This window comes from Anomaloglossus baeobatrachus, chromosome 5 (assembly GCF_048569485.1).
Source record: "Anomaloglossus baeobatrachus isolate aAnoBae1 chromosome 5, aAnoBae1.hap1, whole genome shotgun sequence".
Lineage (NCBI taxonomy): Eukaryota > Metazoa > Chordata > Amphibia > Anura > Aromobatidae > Anomaloglossus > Anomaloglossus baeobatrachus.
In genome coordinates, this window is record NC_134357.1 from 595,350,512 (window position 1) to 595,369,784 (window position 19,273).

Consider the following 19,273-nt stretch of genomic DNA (forward strand, 5'->3'; position numbering starts at 1 on the left):
CACACAGCCTCTGCTCTCCCCCTGCACACACACAGCCTCTGCTCTCCCCCTGCACACACAGCCTCTGCTCCCCCCTGCACACACACAGCCTCTGCTCCCCCCCTGCATACACACAGCCTCTGCTCTCCCCCTGCACACACAGCCTCTGCTCCCCCCCTGCACACACACAGCCTCTGCTCCCCCCCTGCATACACACAGCCTCTGCTCTCCCCCTGCACACACACAGCCTCTGCTCCCCTCTGCACACACACAGCCTCTGCTCCCCCCCTGCACACACACAGCCTCTGCTCCCCCTGCACACACACAGCCTCTACTCCCCCCCTGCACACACACAGTCCTCTGCTCCCCCCTGCACACACACAGCCTCTGCTCTCCCCCTGCACACACAGCCTCTGCTCTCCCCCTGCACACACACAGCCTCTACTCCCCCCCTGCACACACACAGCCTCTGCTCCCCCCTGCACACACACAGCCTCTGCTCCCCCCTGCACACACACAGCCTCTGCTCCCCCCCTGCATACACACAGCCTCTGCTCTCCCCCTGCACACACAGCCTCTGCTCCCCCCCTGCACACACACAGCCTCTGCTCCCCCCCTGCATACACACAGCCTCTGCTCTCCCCCCTGCACACACACAGCCTCTGCTCTCCCCCTGCACACACACAGCCTCTGCTCCCCCGCTGCACACACACAGCCTCTGCTCCCCCCCTGCATACACACAGCCTCTGCTCTCCCCCTGCACACACACAGCCTCTGCTCTCCCCCTGCACACACACAGCCTCTGCTCTCCCCCTGCACACACAGCCTCTGCTCCCCCCCTGCACACACACAGCCTCTGCTCCCCCCCTGCATACACACAGCCTCTGCTCTCCCCCTGCACACACAGCCTCTGCTCCCCCCCTGCACACACACAGCCTCTGCTCCCCCCCTGCATACACACAGCCTCTGCTCTCCCCCTGCACACACACAGCCTCTGCTCCCCTCTGCACACACACAGCCTCTGCTCCCCCCCTGCACACACACAGCCTCTGCTCCCCCTGCACACACACAGCCTCTACTCCCCCCCTGCACACACATAGTCTCTGCTCCCCCTGCACACACACAGCCTCTGCTCTCCCCCTGCACACACAGCCTCTGCTCTCCCCCTGCACACACACAGCCTCTACTCCCCCCCTGCACACACACAGCCTCTGCTCCCCCCTGCACACACACAGCCTCTGCTCCCCCCTGCACACACACAGCCTCTGCTCCCCCCCTGCATACACACAGCCTCTGCTCTCCCCCTGCACACACAGCCTCTGCTCCCCCCCTGCACACACACAGCCTCTGCTCCCCCCCTGCATACACACAGCCTCTGCTCTCCCCCTGCACACACACAGCCTCTGCTCCCCTCTGCACACACACAGCCTCTGCTCCCCCGCTGCACACACACAGCCTCTGCTCCCCCCCTGCATACACACAGCCTCTGCTCTCCCCCTGCACACACACAGCCTCTGCTCTCCCCCTGCACACACACAGCCTCTGCTCTCCCCCTGCACACACAGCCTCTGCTCCCCCCCTGCACACACACAGCCTCTGCTCCCCCCCTGCATACACACAGCCTCTGCTCTCCCCCTGCACACACAGCCTCTGCTCCCCCCCTGCACACACACAGCCTCTGCTCCCCCCCTGCACACACACAGCCTCTGCTCCCCCCCTGCATACACACAGCCTCTGCTCTCCCCCTGCACACACACACAGCCTCTGCTCCCCCCCTGCACACACACAGCCTCTGCTCCCCCCTGCACACACACAGCCTCTGCTCCCCTCTGCACACACACAGCCTCTGCTCCCCCCCTGCACACACACAGCCTCTGCTCCCCCCCTGCATACACACAGCCTCTGCTCTCCCCCTGCACACACACAGCCTCTGCTCTCCCCCTGCACACACACACAGCCTCTGCTCCCCCCCTGCATACACACAGCCTCTGCTCTCCCCTGCACACACACAGCCTCTGCTCCCCCCCTGCACACACACAGCCTCTGCTCTCCCCCTGCACACACACAGCCTCTGCTCTCCCCCTGCACACACACACAGCCTCTGCTCCCCCCCTGCACACACAGCCTCTGCTCCCCCCTGCACACACACAGCCTCTGCTCTCCCCCTGCACACACACAGCCTCTGCTCTCCCCCTGCACACACACACAGCCTCTGCTCCCCCCCTGCACACACACAGCCTCTGCTCTCCCCCTGCACACACACAGCCTCTGCTCTCCCCCTGCACACACACAGCCTCTGCTCTCCCCCTGCACACACACAGCCTCTGCTCCCCCCCTGCACACACACAGCCTCTGCTCCCCCCCTGCACACACACAGCCTCTGCTCTCCCCCTGCACACACACAGCCTCTGCTCCCCCGCTGCACACACACACAGCCTCTGCTCTCCCCCTGCACACACACAGCCTCTGCTCTCCCCCTGCACACACACAGCCTCTGCTCTCCCCCTGCACACACACAGCCTCTGCTCTCCCCCTGCATACACACAGCCTCTGCTCTCCCCCCTGCACACACACAGCCTCTGCTCTCCCCCTGCATACACACAGCCTCTGCTCTCCCCCCTGCACACACACAGCCTCTGCTCCCCCCCTGCATACACACAGCCTCTGCTCCCCCCTGCACACACACAGCCTCTGCTCCCCCCTGCACACACACAGCCTCTGCTCCCCCCCTGCACACACACAGCCTCTGCTCCCCCCTGCACACACACAGCCTCTGCTCTCCCCCTGCACACACACAGCCTCTGCTCCCCCCCTGCACACACACAGCCTCTGCTCTCCCCCTGCACACACACAGCCTCTGCTCCCCCCCTGCACACACACAGCCTCTGCTCTCCCCCTGCACACACACAGCCTCTGCTCTCCCCCTGCACACACACACAGCCTCTGCTCCCCCCCTGCACACACACAGCCTCTGCTCTCCCCCCTGCACACACAGCCTCTGCTCTCCCCCTGCACACACACAGCCTCTGCTCCCCCCCTGCACACACACAGCCTCTGCTCTCCCCCTGCACACACACAGCCTCTGCTCCCCCCCTGCACACACACAGCCTCTGCTCTCCCCCCTGCACACACAGCCTCTGCTCTCCCCCTGCACACACACAGCCTCTGCTCCCCCCCTGCACACACACAGCCTCTGCTCTCCCCCTGCACACACACAGCCTCTGCTCCCCCGCTGCACACACACACAGCCTCTGCTCTCCCCCTGCACACACACAGCCTCTGCTCTCCCCCTGCACACACACAGCCTCTGCTCTCCCCCTGCACACACACAGCCTCTGCTCTCCCCCTGCATACACACAGCCTCTGCTCTCCCCCCTGCACACACACAGCCTCTGCTCCCCCCCTGCATACACACAGCCTCTGCTCCCCCCTGCACACACACAGCCTCTGCTCCCCCCTGCACACACACAGCCTCTGCTCCCCCCCTGCACACACACAGCCTCTGCTCTCCCCCTGCACACACACAGCCTCTGCTCCCCCCCTGCACACACACAGCCTCTGCTCCCCCCCTGCACACACAGCCTCTGCTCTCCCCCCTGCACACACACAGCCTCTGCTCTCCCCCTGCACACACACAGCCTCTGCTCTCCCCCTGCACACACACAGCCTCTACTCCCCCCCTGCACACACACAGCCTCTGCTCCCCCCTGCACACACACAGCCTCTGCTCCCCCCCTGCACACACACACAGCCTCTGCTCTCCCCCTGCACACACACAGCCTCTGCTCCCCCCCTGCACACACACAGCCTCTGCTCCCCCCCTGCACACACACACAGCCTCTGCTCCCCCCCTGCACACACACACAGCCTCTGCTCTCCCCCCTGCACACACACAGCCTCTGCTCTCCCCCTGCACACACACAGCCTCTGCTCTCCCCCCTGCACACACAGCCTCTGCTCTCCCCCTGCACACACACAGCCTCTGCTCTCCCCCCTGCACACACACAGCCTCTGCTCTCCCCCTGCACACACACAGCCTCTGCTCTCCCCCCTGCACACACAGCCTCTGCTTCCCCCTGCACACACACAGCCTCTGCTCTCCCCCTGCACACACACAGCCTCTGCTCTCCCCCTGCACACACACACAGCCTCTGCTCCCCCCCTGCACACACACAGCCTCTGCTCTCCCCCCTGCACACACAGCCTCTGCTCTCCCCCTGCACACACACAGCCTCTGCTCCCCCCCTGCACACACACAGCCTCTGCTCTCCCCCTGCACACACACAGCCTCTACTCCCCCCCTGCACACACACAGCCTCTGCTCTCCCCTGCACACACACAGCCTCTGCTCCCCCCCTGCACACACACACAGCCTCTGCTCTCCCCCTGCACACACACAGCCTCTGCTCCCCCCCTGCACACACACAGCCTCTGCTCCCCCCCTGCACACACACACAGCCTCTGCTCCCCCCCTGCACACACACACAGCCTCTGCTCTCCCCCCTGCACACACACAGCCTCTGCTCTCCCCCTGCACACACACAGCCTCTGCTCTCCCCCCTGCACACACAGCCTCTGCTCTCCCCCTGCACACACACAGCCTCTGCTCTCCCCCCTGCACACACACACAGCCTCTGCTCTCCCCCTGCACACACACAGCCTCTGCTCTCCCCCCTGCACACACAGCCTCTGCTTCCCCCCTGCACACACACAGCCTCTGCTCTCCCCCTGCACACACACAGCCTCTGCTCTCCCCCTGCACACACACACAGCCTCTGCTCCCCCCCTGCACACACACAGCCTCTGCTCTCCCCCCTGCACACACAGCCTCTGCTCTCCCCCTGCACACACACAGCCTCTGCTCCCCCCCTGCACACACACAGCCTCTGCTCTCCCCCTGCACACACACAGCCTCTGCTCCCCCCCTGCACACACACAGCCTCTGCTCTCCCCCCTGCACACACAGCCTCTGCTCTCCCCCTGCACACACACAGCCTCTGCTCCCCCCCTGCACACACACAGCCTCTGCTCTCCCCCTGCACACACACAGCCTCTGCTCCCCCGCTGCACACACACACAGCCTCTGCTCTCCCCCTGCACACACACAGCCTCTGCTCTCCCCCTGCACACACACAGCCTCTGCTCTCCCCCTGCATACACACAGCCTCTGCTCCCCCCTGCACACACACAGCCTCTGCTCTCCCCCTGCACACACACAGCCTCTGCTCCCCCCCTGCATACACACAGCCTCTGCTCCCCCCCTGCACACACACAGCCTCTGCTCTCCCCCTGCACACACACAGCCTCTGCTCCCCCCCTGCACACACACAGCCTCTGCTCTCCCCCTGCACACACAGCCTCTGCTCCCCCGCTGCACACACACACAGCCTCTGCTCTCCCCCTGCACACACACAGCCTCTGCTCCCCCTGTACACACACAGCCTCTGCTCTCCCCCTGCATACACACAGCCTCTGCTCTCCCCCCTGCACACACACAGCCTCTGCTCCCCCCCTGCATACACACAGCCTCTGCTCCCCCCTGCACACACACAGCCTCTGCTCCCCCCTGCACACACACAGCCTCTGCTCTCCCCCTGCACACACACAGCCTCTGCTCCCCCCTGCACACACACAGCCTCTGCTCTCCCCCTGCACACACACAGCCTCTGCTCCCCCCCTGCACACACACAGCCTCTGCTCTCCCCCTGCACACACACAGCCTCTGCTCTCCCCCTGCACACACACACAGCCTCTGCTCCCCCCCTGCACACACACAGCCTCTGCTCTCCCCCCTGCACACACACAGCCTCTGCTCTCCCCCTGCACACACACAGCCTCTGCTCTCCCCCTGCACACACACAGCCTCTGCTCCCCCCCTGCACACACACAGCCTCTGCTCTCCCCCTGCACACACACAGCCTCTGCTCTCCCCCTGCACACACACAGCCTCTGCTCCCCCCCTGCACACACACAGCCTCTGCTCTCCCCCCTGCACACACAGCCTCTGCTCTCCCCCCTGCACACACACAGCCTCTGCTCTCCCCCCTGCACACACACAGCCTCTGCTCTCCCCCTGCACACACACAGCCTCTGCTCTCCCCCCTGCACACACACAGCCTCTGCTCCCCCCCTGCACACACACAGCCTCTGCTCTCCCCCTGCACACACACAGCCTCTGCTCTCCCCCTGCATACACACAGCCTCTGCTCCCCCGCTGCACACACACACAGCCTCTGCTCTCCCCCTGCACACACACAGCCTCTGCTCTCCCCCTGCACACACACAGCCTCTGCTCTCCCCCTGCACACACACAGCCTCTGCTCTCCCCCTGCATACACACAGCCTCTGCTCTCCCCCCTGCACACACACAGCCTCTGCTCCCCCCTGCATACACACAGCCTCTGCTCCCCCCTGCACACACACAGCCTCTGCTCCCCCCTGCACACACACAGCCTCTGCTCCCCCCCTGCACACACACAGCCTCTGCTCCCCCCTGCACACACACAGCCTCTGCTCCCCCCCTGCACACACACAGCCTCTGCTCTCCCCCTGCACACACACAGCCTCTGCTCTCCCCTGCACACACACAGCCTCTGCTCCCCCCCTGCACACACACAGCCTCTGCTCTCCCCCTGCACACACACAGCCTCTGCTCTCCCCCCTGCACACACACAGCCTCTGCTCTCCCCCTGCACACACACAGCCTCTGCTCCCCCCTGCACACACACAGCCTCTGCTCTCCCCCCTGCACACACACAGCCTCTGCTCCCCCCCTGCACACACACAGCCTCTGCTCCCCCCCTGCACACACACAGCCTCTGCTCTCCCCCTGCACACACACAGCCTCTGCTCTCCCCCTGCACACACACAGCCTCTGCTCCCCCCCTGCACACACACAGCCTCTGCTCTCCCCCCTGCACACACAGCCTCTGCTCCCCCCCTGCACACACACAGCCTCTGCTCTCCCCCCTGCACACACAGCCTCTGCTCTCCCCCTGCACACACACAGCCTCTGCTCTCCCCCCTGCACACACACAGCCTCTGCTCCCCCCCTGCACACACACAGCCTCTGCTCTCCCCCTGCACACACACAGCCTCTGCTCTCCCCCTGCATACACACAGCCTCTGCTCCCCCGCTGCACACACACACAGCCTCTGCTCTCCCCCTGCACACACACAGCCTCTGCTCTCCCCCTGCACACACACAGCCTCTGCTCTCCCCCTGCACACACACAGCCTCTGCTCTCCCCCTGCATACACACAGCCTCTGCTCTCCCCCCTGCACACACACAGCCTCTGCTCCCCCCCTGCATACACACAGCCTCTGCTCCCCCCTGCACACACACAGCCTCTGCTCCCCCCTGCACACACACAGCCTCTGCTCCCCCCCTGCACACACACAGCCTCTGCTCCCCCCTGCACACACACAGCCTCTGCTCCCCCCCTGCACACACACAGCCTCTGCTCTCCCCCTGCACACACACAGCCTCTGCTCTCCCCCTGCACACACACAGCCTCTGCTCCCCCCCTGCACACACACAGCCTCTGCTCTCCCCCTGCACACACACAGCCTCTGCTCTCCCCCCTGCACACACACAGCCTCTGCTCTCCCCCTGCACACACACAGCCTCTGCTCCCCCCTGCATACACACAGCCTCTGCTCTCCCCCCTGCACACACACAGCCTCTGCTCCCCCCCTGCACACACACAGCCTCTGCTCTCCCCCTGCACACACACAGCCTCTGCTCTCCCCCCTGCACACACACAGCCTCTGCTCTCCCCCTGCACACACACAGCCTCTGCTCCCCCCTGCACACACAGCCTCTGCTCCCCCCTGCACACACACAGCCTCTGCTCCCCCCTGTACACACACAGCCTCTGCTCTCCCCTGCACACACACAGCCTCTGCTCCCCCCCTGCACACACACAGCCTCTGCTCTCCCCCTGCACACACACAGCCTCTGCTCTCCCCCCTGCACACACACAGCCTCTGCTCCCCCCTGCACACACACAGCCTCTGCTCTCCCCCCTGCACACACACAGCCTCTGCTCCCCCCCTGCACACACACAGCCTCTGCTCTCCCCCTGCACACACACAGCCTCTGCTCCCCCCTGCACACACACAGCCTCTGCTCCCCCCTGCACACACACAGCCTCTGCTCCCCCCCTGCATATACACAGCCTCTGCTCCCCCCCTGCATATACACAGCCTCTGCTCCCCCCTGCATATACACAGCCTCTGCTCCCCCCTGCATATACACAGCCTCTGCTCCCCCCCTGCACACACACAGCCTCTGCTCTCCCCCTGCACACACACAGCCTCTGCTCCCCCCCCTGCACACACACACAGCCTCTGCTCCCCCCCTGCATATACACAGCCTCTGCTCCCCCCTGCATATACACAGCCTCTGCTCCCCCCCTGCACACACACAGCCTCTGCTCCCCCCCTGCATACACACAGCCTCTGCTCCCCCCCTGCACACACACAGCCTCTGCTCCCCCCCTGCATATACACAGCCTCTGCTCCCCCCATGCATATACACAGCCTCTGCTCCCCCCATGCATATACACAGCCTCTGCTCTCCCCCCTGCACACACACAGCCTCTGCTCCCCCCTGCACACACACAGCCTCTGCTCTCCCCCCTGCACACACACAGCCTCTGCTCCCCCCCTGCACACACACACAGCCTCTGCTCCCCCCTGCACACACACAGCCTCTGCTCCCCCCTGCACACACACAGCCTCTGCTCCCCCCCTGCATATACACAGCCTCTGCTCCCCCCCTGCATATACACAGCCTCTGCTCCCCCCTGCATATACACAGCCTCTGCTCCCCCCTGCATATACACAGCCTCTGCTCCCCCCCTGCACACACACAGCCTCTGCTCTCCCCCTGCACACACACAGCCTCTGCTCCCCCCCCTGCACACACACACAGCCTCTGCTCCCCCCCTGCATATACACAGCCTCTGCTCCCCCCTGCATATACACAGCCTCTGCTCCCCCCCTGCACACACACAGCCTCTGCTCCCCCCCTGCATACACACAGCCTCTGCTCCCCCCCTGCACACACACAGCCTCTGCTCCCCCCCTGCACACACACAGCCTCTGCTCCCCCCCCTGCACACACACAGCCTCTGCTCCCCCCTGCACACACACAGCCTCTGCTCCCCCCCTGCACCACACACAGCCTCTGCTCCCCCCCTGCATATACACAGCCTCTGCTCCCCCCATGCATATACACAGCCTCTGCTCCCCCCATGCATATACACAGCCTCTGTTTCTGCTGCGGCCGATTCTTTTCTGGAGTCCTGACAACTGTTGCGCTCTGAGCTGCACTGGGAGCCGGTACGCAGCAGGTTAATCTCGCGGGACCGGAGCCGGCTTCTTTTGAACGCACCAATGAGAGCGCCGATGTTCCACGAACTGACCAATCAGCGCACAGCTCCGCCGGACATTTAAACTCCCGGCAGTCGGGACCACGTTACAGTCCGGGCTGAGGAAGCGAGGTGAGAGCATGTGCGGGGCCCGGGAGCGAGGGGAGAGGTAACCCGGGGGGGAGTGCGGGGCCGGGGAGCGAGGGGAGAGGTACCCGGGGGGAGTGCGGGGCCCGGGAGCGAGGGGGAGAGGTACCCGGGGGGAGTGCGGGGCCCGGGAGCGGCGGGGAGAGGTACCCGGGGGGAGTGCGGGGCCCGGGAGCGAGGGGAGAGGTACCCGGGGGGGGAGTGCGGGGCCCGGGAGCGAGGGGAGAGGTACCCGGGGGGAGTGCGGGGCCCGGGAGCGGCGGGGAGAGGTACCCGGGGGGAGTGCGGGGCCGGGGAGCGGGGGGAGAGGTACCCGGGGGGAGTGCGGGGCCCGGGAGCGGGGGGAGAGGTACCCGGGGGAGTGCGGGGCCGGAGCGAGGGGAGAGGTACCCGGGGGGAGTGCGGGGCCCGGGAGCGGGGGGAGAGGTACCCGGGGGGAGTGCGGGGCCGGGAGCGAGGGGGGAGAGGGTACCCCGGGGGGGAGTGCGGGGCCCGGGAGCGAGGGGGAGAGGTACCCGGGGGGAGTGCGGGGCCCGGGAGCGAGGGGGAGAGGTACCCGGGGGGGAGTGCGGGGCCCGGGAGCGAGGGGAGAGGTACCCGGGGGGAGTGCGGGGCCCGGGAGCGAGGGGAGAGGTACCCGGGGGGGAGGTGCGGGGCCGGGAGCGAGGGGAGAGGTACCCCGGGGGGGAGGTGCCGGGAGCGAGGGGAGAGGTACCCGGGGGGAGTGCGGGGCGAGGGGAGAGGTACCCGGGGGGGAGTGCGGGGGCCCGGGAGCGAGGGGAGAAGGTACCCCCGGGGGGAGTGCGGGGCCCGGGAGCGAGGGGGAGAGGTACCCCGGGGGGAGTGCGGGGGCCCGGGAGCGAGGGGAGAGGTACCCGGGGGGAGTGCGGGGCGAGGGGAGAGGTACCCGGGGGGGAGTGCGGGGCCCGGGAGCGAGGGGAGAGGTACCCGGGGGGAGTGCGGGGGGCCCGGGAGCGAGGGGAGAGGTACCCGGGGGGAGTCGGGGGGAGTGCGGGGCCCGGGAGCGAGGGGAGAGGTACCCGGGGGGAGTGCAGCCGTGCCCGGGAGCGAGGGGAGAGGTACCCGGGGGGAGTGCGGGGCCCGGGAGCGAGGGGAGAGGTACCCGGGGGGAGTGCGGGGCCCGGGCCCGGGAGCGAGGGGAGAGGTACCCGGGGGGAGTGCGGGGCCCGGGAGCGGGGGGAGTGCGGGGCCCGGGCCGGGAGCGAGGGGAGAGGTACCCGGGGGGAGTGCGGGGCCCGGGAGCGGGGGGGAGAGGTACCCGGGGGGAGTGCGGGGCCCGGGAGCGAGGGGAGAGGTACCCGGGGGGAGTGCGGGGCCCGGGAGCGAGGGGAGAGGTACCCGGGGGGAGTGCGGGGCCCGGGAGCGAGGGGAGAGGTACCCGGGGGGAGTGCGGGGCCCGGGAGCGAGGGGAGAGGTACCCGGGGGGAGTGCGGGGCCCGGGAGCGAGGGGAGAGGTACCCGGGGGGAGTGCAGCCGTGCCCGGGAGCGAGGGGAGAGGTACCCGGGGGGAGTGCGGGGCCCGGGAGCGAGGGGAGAGGTACCCGGGGGGAGTGCGGGGCCCGGGCCCGGGAGCGAGGGGAGAGGTACCCGGGGGGAGTGCGGGGCCCGGGAGCGGGGGGAGTGCGGGGCCCGGGCCCGGGAGCGAGGGGAGAGGTACCCGGGGGGAGTGCGGGGCCCGGGAGCGGGGGGAGAGGTACCCGGGGGGAGTGCGGGGCCCGGGAGCGGGGGGAGAGGTACCCGGGGGGAGTGCGGGGCCCGGGAGCGAGGGGAGAGGTACCCGGGGGGAGTGCGGGGCCCGGGAGCGAGGGGAGAGGTACCCGGGGGGAGTGCGGGGCCCGGGAGCGGGGGGAGTGCGGGGCCCGGGCCCGGGAGCGAGGGGAGAGGTACCCGGGGGGAGTGCGGGGCCCGGGAGCGGGGGGAGAGGTACCCGGGGGGAGTGCGGGGCCCGGGAGCGAGGGGAGAGGTACCCGGGGGGAGTGCGGGGCCCGGGAGCGAGGGGAGAGGTACCCGGGGGGAGTGCGGGGCCCGGGAGCGAGGGGAGAGGTACCCGGGGGGAGTGCGGGGCCCGGGAGCGAGGGGAGAGGTACCCGGGGGGAGTGCGGGGCCCGGGAGCGAGGGGAGAGGTACCCGGGGGGAGTGCGGGGCCCGGGAGCGAGGGGAGAGGTACCCGGGGGGAGTGCGGGGCCCGGGAGCGAGGGGAGAGGTACCCGGGGGGAGTGCGGGGCCCGGGAGCGAGGGGAGAGGTACCCGGGGGGAGTGCGGGGCCCGGGAGCGAGGGGAGAGGTACCCGGGGGGAGTGCGGGGCCGGGAGCGAGGGGAGAGGTACCCGGGGGGAGTGCGGGGCCCGGGAGCGAGGGGAGAGGTACCCGGGGGGAGTGCGGGGCCCGGGAGCGAGGGGAGAGGTACCCGGGGGGAGTGCGGGGCCCGGGAGCGAGGGGAGAGGTACCCGGGGGGAGTGCGGGGCCCGGGAGCGAGGGGAGAGGTACCCGGGGGGAGTGCGGGGCCCGGGAGCGAGGGGAGAGGTACCCGGGGGGAGTGCGGGGCGAGGGGAGAGGTACCCGGGGGGAGTGCGGGGCCCGGGAGCGAGGGGAGAGGTACCCGGGGGGAGTGCGGGGCCCGGGAGCGAGGGGAGAGGTACCCGGGGGGAGTGCGGGGCCCGGGAGCGAGGGGAGAGGTACCCGGGGGGAGTGCAGCCGTGCCCGGGAGCGAGGGGAGAGGTACCCGGGGGGAGTGCGGGGCCCGGGAGCGAGGGGAGAGGTACCCGGGGGGAGTGCGGGGCCCGGGAGCGAGGGGAGAGGTACCCGGGGGGAGTGCGGGGCCCGGGAGCGAGGGGAGAGGTACCCGGGGGGAGTGCGGGGCCCGGGAGCGAGGGGAGAGGTACCCGGGGGGAGTGCGGGGCCCGGGAGCGAGGGGAGAGGTACCCGGGGGGAGTGCGGGGCCCGGGAGCGAGGGGAGAGGTACCCGGGGGGAGTGCGGGGCCCGGGAGCGAGGGGAGAGGTACCCGGGGGGAGTGCAGCCGTGCCCGGGAGCGAGGGGAGAGGTACCCGGGGGGAGTGCGGGGCCCGGGAGCGAGGGGAGAGGTACCCGGGGAGACGATCGGGAGTAAATGGAACGGGGGATGGGTGCGCTGCCCTGGAGTGAGGGGAGGAGTACAGCGGGACTGGTGCGGAGCCCGCACAGTGCGGCGGTGGTGGCCGCTCCTCGGTGGACGGATGTGCTGGGACCTGTGTAACGGCCTGTCCTGACCGTAGCTGTCAGCAGCGGGGGCCGCGGTATTAACCTGCCCATATAGGGGGGGCTCCTCAGTGTCGCGGCTTGTTGTGGGTAACTCTAACACCCCCCACAATCTCTGTATACAGTGGCCAATATCCCTGAGTGAGTTGTGTCGCCCCCCCTTCAAATTACCTTTACAGTGGTGTCAGGTGCCGCCCCCCCCCCCCCTTCCTCACCCCCTTTCTGCTCTGTCCCCCTCCTTCCTCCCCCTCTTTCTGCTGTGTGCCCCCCTTCTCATCTCCTTTCTGCGCTGTGCCCCCCCTTCACCCCCTTTCTGCGCTGTCCCCCCCCCTTTCTGCTGTGTCCCCCCCCCCCCCCTTCTCATTCCTTTTCTGCTCTGTGCCCCCCCCCTTCCTCACCCCCTTTCTGCTCCGTGCCCCCCTCACCGTCGCTCTCTCCTGGCAGGTGCTGTTGCTGATCCTGCTTTATCCCTGTGCTGTCAGTATGTCTAACAATGAGAACGCCGCTGTTGCCCGCCTGAACCGCTTCAAGAACAAGGGCAAGGACTCCTCGGTGAGTGGCAGCAGCCTGGGGTGGGGGGGTAGTGATTGTCTGCAGCGCTTCTGTGTGCTTGACCATGACGACATTTTCCCTCTCCAGGAGATGCGGCGCCGGAGGGTGGAGGTGAATGTGGAGCTCCGCAAGGCCAAGAAGGACGACCAGCTCCTGAAGAGGAGGAACGTCAGCTCCTTCCCAGACGAGCCCCTGTCCCCCCTGCAAGAGAAGAGCCAAAACGGACAGGTGAGCGGCCGGCGGGACGTCTAGTGATCTCCAGCGGTAAATGGAGACCACCTTGTGTGATAGGTGCTCCTGTGGGCTGGTAGTGGCACTTTGTGGGGCTGTTTCAGCTAGAGGGGTGGCTTCTGGTGCTCCTGCGTGCTGGTAGGCTTCGGCTGGCGAGGGGTGGCTTCTGGTGCTCCTGCGTGCTGGTAGGCTTCGGCTGGCGAGGGGTGGCTTCTGGTGCTCCTGCGTGCTGGTAGGCTTCGGCTGGCGAGGGGTGGCTTCTGGTGCTCCTGCGTGCTGGTAGGCTTCGGCTGGCGAGGGGTGGCTTCTGGTGCTCCTGCGTGCTGGTAGGCTTCGGCTGGCGAGGGGTGGCTTCTGGTGCTCCTGCGTGCTGGTAGGCTTCGGCTGGCGAGGGGTGGCTTCTGGTGCTCCTGCGTGCTGGTAGGCTTCGGCTGGCGAGGGGTGGCTTCTGGTGCTCCTGCGTGCTGGTAGGCTTCGGCTGGCGAGGGGTGCTTCTGGTGCTCCTGCGTGCTGGTAGGCTTCGGCTGGCGAGGGGTGGCTTCTGGTGCTCCTGCGTGCTGGTAGGCTTCGGCTGGCGAGGGTGGCTTCTGGTGCTCCTGCGTGCTGGTAGGCTTCGGCTGGCGAGGGGTGGCTTCTGGTGCTCCTGCGTGCTGGTAGGCTTCGGCTGGCGAGGGGTGGCTTCTGGTGCTCCTGCGTGCTGGTAGGCTTCGGCTGGCGAGGGGTGGCTTCTGGTGCTCCTGCGTGCTGGTAGGCTTCGGCTGGCGAGGGGTGGCTTCTGGTGCTCCTGCGTGCTGGTAGGCTTCGGCTGGCGAGGGGTGGCTTCTGGTGCTCCTGCGTGCTGGTAGGCTTCGGCTGGTGAGGGGTGGCTTCTGGTGCTCCTGCGTGCTGGTAGGCTTCGGCTGGTGAGGGGTGGCTTCTGGTGCGCCTGCGTGCTGGTAGGCTTCGGCTGGTGGGGGGTGGCTTCTGGTGCTCCTGCGTGCTGGTAGGATTCGGCTGGTGGGTGGGTGGCTTCTGGTGCTCCTGCGTGCTGGTAGGCTTCGGCTGGCGGGGGGGGTTGTTTCTGGTTCTCTTGAGGGGTAGGTATGGCTGGCGGTGGTTCTCCGAGGGGTATGGCTGGCAGTGGCGCTCCTTCGCTCTGCAGGACACTGACCTGTATTGCTCAACCTCTTCTGGACCTCATCTCATTGGAGGAGATCGTCTGCAGGGTGGGCTTTCTGGTGCTCCTGTGGGCTGGCGGTGCATGTGTTTGGGGTAAGGCTGGCAGTGGCTCTCCTGCGGGGTAGACGCTCGCTCCGCAGGACACTGATCCATCTTGGCTTTACCTAGACCTAGTCTAAGTGGACATTGGAGAATATCATCTGCAGGGTGGGCTTTCTGGTGCTCCTGCAGGGTGGCGGTGCTTGTGCAGGATGGATATGGCTGGTGGTGGCTCTCCACTGATCTGCTCAGCTTCGTCTAGACCTTGTTTTGGTGGACGGTGGAGATCGTCTGTGGGGTGGGCTTCCTGGTGCTCCTGCGGGCTGATGCTGCATGCAGAGGGTGTGTATGGCTGGTGGTGGCCCTCCTTAGCTCTGCAGGACACTGATCCATCTTGCTTGCCTCCTAGACCTCGTCTCAGTGGACGGTGGAGGAGTTCGTCCGCGGGGTGGTCTTTCTGGTGGTGCATGCATGGGATGGGTATGGCTGGTGGTTCTCTGGGTGGTATGTCTGGCGGTGGCCCTCCTTAGCGCTACAGGACACTGATCCATCTTGCTTGCCTCCTTCTAGACCTCGTCTCAGTGGACGGTGGAGGAGATTGTCCGCGGAGTGTCCGTCTCGGACATCGAGGTGCAGCTGCAGGCCACACAAGCTGCGAGGTGAGTGAACATCGCGGTGGTCCCATGTGAGAACCCCGACTATGGGCTATCGTCCTGACTCTTGGTACTCCATCTGCAGGAAGCTTCTGTCCCGGGAGCGGGAACCTCCTATTGACCGCATCATTGAGGCTGGCCTCATCCCGAGGCTGGTGTCTTTCCTGGGCTGCACGGACTGCAGTCCCATCCAGTTCGAGGCATCATGGGCTCTGACAAATATTGCATCCGGCAACTCGGACCAGACCAAAGCGGTGGTGGATGGTGGTGCGGTGCCAGCCTTCATCTCCCTGCTGGCCTCTCCGCACCCACACATCAGCGAGCAGGCCGTGTGGGCCCTGGGCAACATTGCAGGTGAGCAATGCTCCACCCTCTGTACCGCCTGCTACAGCGCCTCCACAGGGCAGATAATGCATTACATCCTCCTGCAGGTGATGGCTCTGCCTACAGAGACCTGGTGATCAAACATGGCGTCGTGGAACCACTGTTGGCGCTGCTTGCCGTCCCAGACCTGTCAACTCTGCCGGTAAGCCAGAATCTGCCACCCTGCAATAAGTAATAGCGCCTCCCCTCTTGCTCCCTTCTGACCCCCCCCCCCCCTTTGTCTGTAGACCGGGTACCTGCGTAACATCACCTGGACACTGTCCAACCTGTGCCGCAACAAGAACCCTGCGCCTCCCCTGGACGCGGTGCGGCTCGTCCTGCCCACACTGGTCAGACTGATGCACCATGATGATAAGGAGGTCCTGGCTGACACCTGCTGGGCCATCTCCTACCTCACCGATGGCGCCAATGACCGCATCGATGTGGTGGTGCAAACTGGGTTGGTCTGCAGGGTGGTGCAGCTGCTGGGGTGCAAGGAGCTGACCATCGTGGTGAGTACCGGCAGTGATGTTGGCATCATGCAGGGTGGGATTAGGTGCCATAAGGTAACGAGCCATCTCTCCTGCAGACTCCATGCCTCAGGACAGTGGGTAACATTGTGACGGGCACTGATGACCAGACCCCAGGACAGTGGGTAACATTGTGACGGGCACTGATGACCAGACCCAGATGGTCCTGGAGGCCGGTGCCCTGGCAGTCTTCTCCGAACTTCTCACCCACCACAAGAACAACATCCAGAAAGAAGCCGCCTGGACCCTGTCCAACATCACGGCCGGGCGTCAGGACCAGATCCAGGAGGTGGTCAGCCACGGGCTCGTGCCCTACTTGGTGGACGTCCTTAGGAAGGTGGGGTCTGGCTGCTGTGCTTCCTCTGGGAGGGATGGTGGTGGCTGCTGCAGCACCATGGGCTCATTCCTCTACTTGGTGGACCACCTCAAGAAGGTGGGTCTGGATGGATGTGTGTGCGCTTCCTCTAGGAGAGGTCTTGGGCTTGTCTCCTAGTCAGTGGACATCCTCAGGGAGGGATGGTGGTGGCTGCAGTGCCACGGGGTCAGCCTTTTACTTGGTGGACATCCTCAGGAAGGGGGGTCTGGGAGGTGTGGTGGCTGCTGCAGTGCCATGGGCTTGTCTCCTACCTGGTGGACATCCTCGGGATGGTGGTGGCTCCTGCAGCACCCCTTTCTCATCACACTGCCCCTCAGTGACCTTAAACAGGCCAGGTCATGAGAACTGACCCTGCTGTTTTCTTAGGGTGACTACAAGACCCAGAAAGAAGCCATCTGGGCGGGTGACCAACTACACAAGCGGTGGCACCATGGAGCAGATAATTTACCTGGTGCAGTCTGGTGTGATTGAGCCACTCAGCGCCCTGCTCTCTGCCAAAGACAGTAAGACTGTGCTGGTCATCCTGGACGCCTTCAGCAATATCTTCACGGTAAGCAGTGCCCCTCCCCTTACCGCATTCCTCCCTTCCATAACATTGGGTCCTTATAACACCCCCCCACATCAATGGTCCTCCAGGCTGCAGAGAAGCTGGGCGAGACGGAGAAGCTGTGCCTCATGGTGGAGGAGTGCGGTGGTCTGGACCAGATCGAGGCGCTGCAGTCCCATGAGAACGAGCAGGTGTACCGGGCGGCAGCTGCAATCATCGAGAAATACTTCTCGGCAGAGGTGAGAGCGGTGGTGGTCGATTATATGGGGGGGGCTGCTGCAGAAGATCTGGCAGATGCTAACCCTTTCTTCTCCTGCAGGAGGATGAGGATGAGGCGCTAGCCCCAGAAGTCACCGCCGACACCTACAGCTTCCCGCTGGGCACCGGCACCCCACACCACCTTCAACTTCTGAGCACTTAGTGGCCCCCGCGGCCAGCACTTTCCTCTGTACATACTGTGAATCTGTGTCTCTGTACATAGTTTTATCTCTGTGCCCCCTCTTCATATTTCTGTGCCCCCCCCCTCATATCTGTCTCCTATTTTTATGTTCTCCTCATTCTGCCCTTCTATCTTCTGGCTGTGTGACTCCTCACTGGGCTCTTGCCCCCCCCCCCTGGGGGGGCTGAGATCTGGGGTGAGGGGAGGTGAAAAAAATTAAACTTTACAATGTAAAAATAAAGGTGAAAAATAAAACCATTTTGTTACTAAAGTCTGAGTTGTGTGATAAGTAGCAGCAGAATAGTGAATGCAGCTCTGGAGTATAATACAGGAGGTAAAAAATCGCAGCCACCCAGTGGGTGGGTCTACATGTAACAGGAAAATTGGCATCAAGTGATGCCCAGCACAAAGCATATGGCTGCGGCCCCCAGCCATGTGTTTATCTTGGCTGTGTATCAAAGAGGAACCACATGCAGCTAACTTTTTTTTTTTTTTCTCTCTTCTTAAATCCTCATGCAGCTACCCAAATTTTGATACCATGCCATGAAAAAGCCCAACAGCTGGGGGCTGGTATTCTAAGGCTGGGGAGGCCCATGTTTATTGGCCCTCCCCAGCCTAAAAATAGCAGCCTGCAGCTGCCCAGAATTGTTGCAACAATCCTGGAACTTTACCTGGCTCATCCTGATGGCTACTGCACCAGGGCAATCTGGGTAGTGAGTTAGTGGCGGCTATGGGCTGATATTGAGCCCTAGATAAGTAATGGGAGGTGTCATTAATAATCTGTAATTGAAAGTAAATAAATCCTAAGACCAAAAAAAAATTCCTTATTTGGAATAAGTCAAAAATCACAATTATACCCCAAACAGCCCCTCAGGTCTCACAGGGAGTGACCATAGAACATGACCGCCTGCTGTGAGTGCAGAGAATGAGCATCAGCTGTGCTGTCACTCAGCTTGCAACCAATCACAGATGCCAGTGAGCAGGGTAGCGGTGAATAAGAAATGAGCCTAATGAGCGGCCTGCTCGGGAGCAGTGTGACAGCCGAGCGGTGAGTATGTAGCACCTGCTCCTACTCATTCTGCACCACAATCTGTTCCCCGTAGACTTTAGGAAAGCTCAAAATTGACCGATCGTGAAGGGGTTAAAAGGGCTGGCAGGGTGTAGGGCACAGCTCTGCACTTCAGGCCAGAGTGCTTCAGGTCACCGGAGGTCACACCATGGGAACCCAGGTATGACTTCCGGTGAACTGAGTGACATCACTGTTGCCAGCCGGGTCCTTGTCAGGAGAGGAGAGAGCTGACATGTTTTCAGTGTCTCCAGGCTTGGATGTAGCAGAGCCAGGACTGTCATGTGGATTACGGTAAACTTTGATTTTCACTTCACCAGGGCAATTGGGAAGAAGCAACAAGCCCGGCGCTTCGCCCGCATCTAATGGATGCGATAATTCCAGGGTGGCTGTAGGCTGCTATTCTTAGCCTAGGGGTCCCAATAACAATGGAACTCCCCAGTCTGAGAATAGCAGTCCCCAAATGTTCGGCTTTATCATGGCTGGGTATCAAAATTTGAGAAGGACCACATACCGATTTTAAGTCTGTAAATATAAAAAAAAACCCCGCATGCGGTTCC

The 19,273-nt window shown here is 65.0% G+C and overlaps 1 protein-coding gene across 1 annotated transcript; it reads left to right on the top strand.

The window, feature by feature from the left end:
- Window positions 1-9,419: 9,419 nt before the first annotated feature.
- Window positions 9,420-17,918, top strand: KPNA2 (karyopherin subunit alpha 2). Its single transcript, XM_075348023.1, is given in 14 exon segments — window positions 9,420-9,489; window positions 13,204-13,311; window positions 13,399-13,539; window positions 15,310-15,398; window positions 15,478-15,746; window positions 15,824-15,918; window positions 16,004-16,267; window positions 16,345-16,353; window positions 16,398-16,622; window positions 17,028-17,063; window positions 17,065-17,211; window positions 17,298-17,447; window positions 17,528-17,599; window positions 17,601-17,918. Coding segments are annotated over 13 exon segments (1,587 nt in total). The 5' UTR covers window positions 9,420-9,489; window positions 13,204-13,242; the 3' UTR covers window positions 17,622-17,918.
- The last annotated feature ends 1,355 nt before the right edge of the window (window positions 17,919-19,273 follow it).